Source organism: Pygoscelis adeliae, unplaced genomic scaffold (genome assembly GCF_000699105.1).
Source record: "Pygoscelis adeliae isolate BGI_AS28 unplaced genomic scaffold, ASM69910v1 Scaffold114, whole genome shotgun sequence".
Classification (NCBI taxonomy): domain Eukaryota; kingdom Metazoa; phylum Chordata; class Aves; order Sphenisciformes; family Spheniscidae; genus Pygoscelis; species Pygoscelis adeliae.
In genome coordinates this window covers 1,762,214-1,770,046 of record NW_008824587.1, presented here as the reverse complement: position 1 = coordinate 1,770,046, position 7,833 = coordinate 1,762,214, and the positions used below count along the sequence as shown (strand labels likewise).

General features: G+C 48.1%; 1 protein-coding gene across 1 annotated transcript in view; it reads left to right on the top strand.

Annotated features, from left to right (window-relative positions):
* COL5A1 (collagen, type V, alpha 1) overlaps positions 1–7,833 on the top strand; it is a 122,989-nt gene that overhangs the window by 57,581 nt on the left and 57,575 nt on the right. The window contains exons 13-17 of the mRNA XM_009322151.1: positions 911–1,003; positions 4,019–4,075; positions 4,235–4,288; positions 4,940–4,993; positions 5,840–5,893. Coding sequence (XP_009320426.1) covers positions 911–1,003; positions 4,019–4,075; positions 4,235–4,288; positions 4,940–4,993; positions 5,840–5,893 — 312 coding nt within the window. The remainder of the gene's footprint in view (positions 1–910; positions 1,004–4,018; positions 4,076–4,234; positions 4,289–4,939; positions 4,994–5,839; positions 5,894–7,833) is intronic.

Below are 7,833 nucleotides of genomic sequence, written 5' to 3'. Positions count from 1 at the left end.
GGTAGGGTGATAGTTGTGTAGGTTCCTGGCAGGATGCCTAGGGCAGCCTAGGCCAAGTGCTCAACATGGAGCTTAGCTGGCCATTACAATACGTTTGTTGGCCCCTACAGTAACCAACCGTAGGCCTATAAATTGCATCTCTTTGAATCTGCTTGCCAAGTTCGTGTGGTCGTATACCTAGTGCCAACCAAGTGAAACGCAGAGGTGAAATGGAGGTGAAAGAGCCGTCCAAGTAGGTTCTGCTGCCTGGAGAGTTGTTCTTGCAAAACCCGAACACACATGCAGTTAAGGCAGGAGAAGGGTGTGTGTCCTGGGAAGTGGGCTTGTAGCTGCTGGGGGTGGAAGAGGCAGAAGAAAACACTACTTTTTTTTAGTTTGGGAAAATAAAACATTGATGTTTGGGTTTTTTTTTAAATCCTTTGTGTGCTGAAGGATCCTGGCTTGAATAATAGGCCAAACTCTCTTATTTGAAGCACACTGCCACACTTGAGAAATACAGCCTTTGTCCTGGGGCAAACAGGCAGCTACAGCCAAATAATCTGATGCAACCCCATCTCCGGGGGTCTCCTGGCCAACAGCATCCGCATGGGGAATATCAGCCCTGTGAGAACTCTGCATTTAGTTTTGAACGGTGGTGTGTGAGGTCCTTACAGTTCAGAGCCTACAATCCCTCTTATTGTGCGCTACTTTGAGCCGGCAGAATTTGCTCTGCGGGTACAGACATGGGAAACGGTCGGCTTGTGCCTGCGAGCTGGGTGACCTGAGAGCACGATGGTTAATAGGATGGTCTGGAAGGACAGTGATGGGGTTGGGTCAGTCATGCTGAACAGAGTTGTTTAGGAGTCAGGCTAGCGTGAGGGTGGAGGGGCAGCAACCCTGTGACCTGCTTTCTCCATCTCGTTCCCATCAGTTCCGCTTTAGTGGAGGAGGAGATGCTGGCTCTAAAGGACCTCTCGTTTCAGCCCAGGAGGCCCAAGCCCAAGCCATCCTGCAGCAGGCAAGGGTAAGTGAAGGGTGGTGGAGATGTCTCTTGCAGCAGGTGCCCGAGGAAGCGGAGGAGGACCAGAATAAATGTGCCAGAGGAGATGTCTTCATACTTGCACCATCCGTGGTGCTGGGGGTGGTAACAGCCTCTCATCTGAGATGGTATTGCTTGCGTGATTGCTTGAGCTGATGACATCTGGATGACTTGGCCTTTTACTAATGGCCAGTAATAGGCCAGGCCCTAGAAACCTGGTTTTAAATTGTCTACAGACCTTGGACCAGGCCTTCTGCCGGTGCCAGTAGACATAGACCTGTTGGCTTCAGTTGTGTTTTCTGTTTATGCTGACAGTTATGAGAGTCTATATGAACAGTTGTGGTATATGCTGTAGGGATTTTCTTTCTTTCTTTTGTTTGTTTTTTGTTTCCCTCCCGCCCCCCCAGTAAATCGTAATAATTAAACGTATGTCACAGATGTAAGCTGTTCCCAGCTCCGTGGATCTCAACAGGCCAACTGCAATTTTCTTTAATGTTTTTATTTGGAAATACACGATGACTACCCATGCAACCTTTTTTCCTCAGATGACCTTACTGATTGATGATCAAATAATCCCTGGCAGTGTTTATTATGTAGGCTAGCTGGTGAAACAAGATCAGCCGTGCATGCTCCCAGTACAACTCCTGTTCCCTCCCTAGATGAGTACCTTAGTGTATAAGGCTTCACGCTCATCTGTTCAAAATAAAACTTAATTTCTAGCTGGTACAGCTTTGAAATTTTTCTTCCATGAGTACTTGTGTGAAGTTACATTTGATCATTGACACGTTAAAAGTAGAGATGCGAGAGGCACAATCACAGCAGAAGGGAACACGTGGGGACCCCACAAGTGCCCTCCTGCTGTCTTTGCCCCCATCTTGCCCAGGAGGGACCAAATGCTGGCTGTAAGCACGCCCTTGCAATAAAGGGGAAAATATAAGATAGATATTTTAGGGAGGCAGTTCGCAAAGGGACACGACTCTGGGGGCATTGCTCCTCTCCCTGCCAAGTGCAATCGTCCAGGGATACAGCTTAGGTGTGCTCCTCAGGTCCGAAGCCCACATCTGGCTGCAGCTGGGATGTGTGGCTTGGACGTAGCCAGTCTGTTGTTCAGAGCTGTTGGCGGTCGCTTTAGCACAGACTTTTTGGGCCAGTCTGCTGAAATAGGCTAAAAAGCAATTTATTTCACCCTTTAATGAAATAAAGTCCATTGGGGTCTCCACCCAGCTGGGTGGCACATGCCCCTTTTAAGTTTATAACGAGGGTTTTGGCTTAGCTGGGGCTATTCTGGTTCCCATCCAACTCCCCTTTTACAAAGGAGTTTGATTTTATACATATTCAGGTAGAGTACAGGGCCCTGATGCTACCAGCCACTGCATTTTTCCTGTCTATTAACCTTGCTCTGAGAAGAATATTGGTGGATTATGTTTCTGGTGTTAACCTTGTCAGTCTTAATTTTAAGGCTGCCTACAGTTTTTCCATCAGCATTTTATTTTGCTGGGAAATAGGGGGTTTTGACCAGATGAACATTTCATGAGAAGCATCTGCTCTCTCAGACTCTCTGTTTTTGTTCTTTTTTTTCCTGCCTGTTGAAAATCATGACTGTTAGGAAAAAAACAAAGAACCTCCTTCCCCTCACTCGAAGTCCCTTTTCTCTGTTCTCTTAATTTTCAGGTTTTGGGAAAAATGTAAAAAACAAGCAAATTCTGGGTGACTTTTGGGCTGTGGATGAAAAGTTGAATATTTCCATAAAGGAAAAAAAATAAATTTTTTGGTTAATTTCAACCTATTGTTAGATAATTTCAGCTGAAACCCCTGATACCAAAGCAGAAAGGGAAGTAAATTACCTTTTTTTTTTTGTGGGGAAGTTAAAGGATGTGGCAGGAATGGAAAAGGAGTCCTTGCAGGGGGGAGGATATCTTTTTTCCTTTTTGAGGGTTTGTTTTTCTTGTTATCGTTGCTGTTAATTGCATTATTAGGTTGATTTATTCCCTTAAAATTTGGCTTTCATTAGACACCAAACATTGTCCTAGCCGGCAGTGTTTCAGAGCATCTCGCTTTTAATGGGGTGTTGTAAAAAGATGCCACATAATCTAGCATTTGTGCAATATTTATACCATTCCAAGTGCAATCACGGGTAGATTTTAATTACTGGAGCACACAGATAATTATAACTCTTTTAAAGTGTTGAATTGTCATGAGGGAACAAATTGTCCGAGTGATGTTTTGAAGTGTGGACCAGCCCCATTACCCACCACGGAAATTACTGACTTGGTGCATGGTTACATGACACCTTAATTATTGCGCTAAAAGCCCCCTGTTGCAAATAGAATTGTCGTTCTGTTTGCAGGATATTAAATAGTAACCAAAAAAACCCGGAAAAAATTCCTCTAAAATTGAACTCCTAGGGTCATAAAGAAAAGAATTCTCCTAAACTGAACTGGGATCATAAATATATGCGAATAAATCCCTATAGCCTGTCCAGGCAAAGTTTTGACATTTACCTTCAATAATTTGTTGCCAAAAGCCTCCATTTTCTTGTGTCTGTACGTGGTGATGGAAAAGGGGGATCTGACCTGCAGAGGCAGATTCTCATCTGGTTTAAATGCAGGCAGCTCCTCGCCCCTCTGTCTGCCCTGGGTCTGGGCCAGGGTGTGTCTGTACGCATCTGGACAGGGGGGTTGTACTTCACGTGCACGGTGCAGAGCGGGGGTACGGGGGGAGGATGCCTACAGGCGGATGGGGTGTCGGTCCGTATGTCCTCTCAGCAGACTCGTGCACCGTCCGGGGGCTTTGCCCATTTGTGGATGCAGAAGGGAGCCGGTGGGGCAGCAGGTTGGATGTTCTTGGGTGAATTCACCGAGGGTACGGACATCACTCCGAGGATTCGTGGTTCTCGGGGAGTGGAGGGAACGCGTGGCTGGTGGCGCGATGGTGGCTTTGTCCCATTTGCAGCAAGGAAGCGGAGACACCAACTGAGCAACACTTCTCTTTCTGTTGCAGCTGGCGCTGAGAGGACCAGCGGGTCCAATGGGTCTGACGGGGCGGCCGGGCCCCATGGTAAGTGAGCGGGCAAGCAAGGACGGAGCAGACCCAGCTGGCGCCGGCTCCGTGGATGCTCTGGGTTACCTGCGTGAACGGTTCTTTCTTAACATGGTATGAATCTTCCCTCTTACTCTGTTGCGGAAAAATGTAATAAATCATGTTCTCTATTCAAAGGGACCCCCGGGCAGTGGAGGACTAAAGGGAGAAGCTGGAGATATGGGACCTCAGGTTAGTATGGGAAAATTGGGGGGACCAGAGGGATCTGGGGGAAACGAAGGCATGGAGCAGCCAGTCCTGCTTTAGAGGCTGTTGTGGAGGAGCAATTCAGTAACCCAATGCCAGCTTGAAAGTAGGAAGGTGTGGGAACATCTGTTTTTGCGTATAAATGTTCCTTCAAGTATCCGAATGCAGACTCGAGACATAATTTTAAGCCAACAGTGTAAATTTCTGCGGGTGGTAGTCCTTTCCTGCGAAGACATCCGTGGAGGAGTCCTGTAAACACGAGATAGGTTGGAGTAGGGGAGTTTGCTAATGCTCAGGAAATTGTTCTTCCAAGCCGTTAAATCCTGCTTTAAGGGAAAGTTCCTATTTTCTAATGGTGAGGGAAGTGATTTGTCTCCACCCTGTGGAGCTGCTTGTAGGGCAAAAGCTTCCTCATGGCTAAACGCGTGCAATTCCTGTCCAGAGATGCTCAGTCCTGAGCCTTTCCCTGTGTATTTTGAACCGTGGGCTCTGCTCGAGGGGTTCATGTCCCATTTTGTAGCCCTGGTGACCCTGACAGCCCCAGCAGCGCCTGATCTGTGATGCCAGCAGGCACTGGGTCCATCTGTTGTGCCTTTGGGTGACGGCATTTCTTCCTCTCTCCTTGATGCCTTGCAGGGTCCACGAGGCATCCAGGGTCCTCCTGGTCCGGCAGGAAAACCAGGCCGCAGGGTGAGTGTCCTGGGAGCTGCGCTGACGACTGCATTAACTACAACTTCTGCTAGAAACTGTTTCTGCTGCCAAACAATTTCTGAGCACCGAGAGCGTTGCACAAGAGCAGGCCGGCGGCCAGCTGGTGGCTCGTCCAGGACCTCTCCGTCCATCTGGGCAGATGCAAATGGGGACGAGAGTTAAAAGCCAGGCGGTGTGGGGAGAACTGCAAGTCCACACTTGCCACTCTTTAGTCGTCTCTTTTTTTTTTTTTATTTCCCTCTGTGGTGTCGAGGTTGTAGCTGCATAAACGCTCCAGGCTGGTTTGGACAGTCCCCAAGTCTCGGTAGTGTGTGAGGAGGATCCAGTCCCCGGGGGGTTTCTGGAGCTGGTGTAAATCGTGCTCACTTGCTCTGTCAGCATCCCCAGCGCTGATTATTTTACTCTGTCCTCTGGCTTGTCGTGATTTGGCTTGCCAGAAGAAGAAACAAGAAAATCTTTTGTGTGACCCGCTTCTGGCTTTCTTAAAAAAAAATTCTCACTTCAATTTGCGGACATCATCATTAGCGTATCTTAATATGTGCTGGAAGATAATTACTTCAAATTAAAATCAATGACCGTGTCCCAGCATCCCATGTAGTGAAGCAGCTTTGCTGCCACTTGTCTCACACCCCTCGTTAGCGCCAGGCTGAGCCCGGGATGCTACTTCAAAAACAGACCAGCATTTTTTCCCTTGCCAAGGGAAGCTGCTCCCCAGCCGGCGAGCTCCGACTTAAATAAAACCTCACTCAGCCGCAGACCAAAGAGCAGATGTCCCTGTGGTCCTGCCTTACCCTTTGTATTTGACTTTGCTTTTCTCTGTTGCAGGGACGAGCTGGCAGTGACGGTGCCCGGGGAATGCCAGGCCAGACAGGACCGAAGGTAGCACCACGTATTTATGTGCATCTGGTTTTTAGCAAGCATGAACTGAGGGACCCTTGGCAGAAGGAGCCCACCTTGCTTGAAGGAGGTTGTTGAAATGCTCCGGCGACTCCTGTGAAGTCATGGGCTCCACATTTGAGAGAGGGAAGTTAACCACACACCTACAAGGCAGAAGAGCAATTTCTTTTCTTTTCCTTTTTTTTTTTAATGCAACTTATTTAAATTGCTGGATCCTCTTAAGAGTGAAATATGCTCCCTTGGCTGCAGTTGTAGAACAAATACTTTGGAATCCCAATTATGAAAGACAAACACGAATGAGCAGTTGGAAACGTCCTAAAAATATAACTACCAAAAAAAATACCTATTAACTGGGTGAGGAAATGTAGAAGGCGTTGTGAGGAATTTTAATACCCTGTATTTTTATTTGAGACAAAATCCCTTCATTCAGCTGTGATCTGCTGGTATTATTAAGCAAGAAAGAAGCTTTTCCACTGAAATTGAATGCAGAGAAAGTTTGCTCAGGGAATCATGTATTAGAAGGTTTAAGTACTTTATTATGTAGATACTTAAAGCTGGAATAGTTGGGGGGGGTTGATACAGAGACAGGAGACTGCAAATCATTTATCCTGTAAAGTGCTTTAATGAGTGTCGACTGCCCTCAAAGGAGTAGATGCTAGGGAAGAAGGGAAAACAGAGTAACGAGCAGCGCTGGAAAGAAGGAAATTTGCTGTGAGCAGAGACAGAGCGATGTTCTAGGACCTGCCGAAAGGAAAGCGCTGATGGTTACCCTGGGTGCACCTCGGCCAGCCTTGGCCAGCCCAATCTGTCCTCAGATCTGCTCAGGTGTCATCGACTTTCCTTTCCTTGCTAACAGGTAAAGGATTTGTGGGAGGGAGGAGCTGGTACTATTTTCACATACCATTAGTATGTGAAAATACAAGTGGCTTCACCTCTTCACAGAGGAAAAGGGGACTTTTCTATCTACTGGGTGGTGCTCGCTGCCTTCTGCCCTGGGCATTAGGAGATGGTGTCACCCACGACTTGCAAACAACCCTGCGTCTCCTCTTTTCTAAAGAGTTGAGGCTTCCAGGAAAAGGCTGGCTCTGTGCACTCCTGTCCCCGTTTCCCCCCCAGAACACAGGAGACTGGAACAGGGCACAAATTTGGAGAGAAACCCTGTTGCAGCTTGCCATGGTTCGCCATAAGCTCTCCACGTACTGACCCAGAGGACCGGCACGGGCGAAAGCCCCGGGAAGGCAGGCTCCTGCTGCCTGCCTGCTCTAGCACTAATGGGGTTTTGCTTTTTTCTTCCTCACACTTGAATTCCTCAACGTTGCCCGTTTCCTTTGGGAGCATCCACGGGCCTGGGCAGGGGACGTGAGGGGCGCACTTAGGGGATGTTCGCATGGTCGTTTGCAGGCAGATGCTGGCAAGCGCTGCCTGCGCTCTGCCAGCGTGAGGTCGCGTGACTTTCTCAACGCGGTGCCATGCACAAATTAACACACTGGCCTTTTAGCAGAGCTCATTATTTTGGGCTTGGCATCATGCTCCCCAGAAGGATGCCCAAAGCTCTGTTTGGCCCAGAGCTGCGTTTACAGCAGTAGGCAGTGGCAGGAGCTGCTGGAGACGTGTAAGAAAAGAGGTATGCTTGGAGCCATCCTGGCCTTGGTTTGCCTTCCCTGCATCAGTAGCTTGGGGCTATATATCCCCTATACGTCCCCGGTCTCACAGCTGGCTTTGTGCCTGCTCAGGCTGGGGTCAGGCAGAGCAGGCTGCTCTTTGCAGGGTAGCGTGGAGATGCCCCTTTCGCAATACCCTTAAGCATCTATGTGAAGTCACCAAATTTACTAGCTGATGACATTCCTTTTTAGGTCGAAACAGATCTGTCTTCTGACCTTGACTTCTTTAAGACGGTTTCCAGAATTTATTTCTATATATTT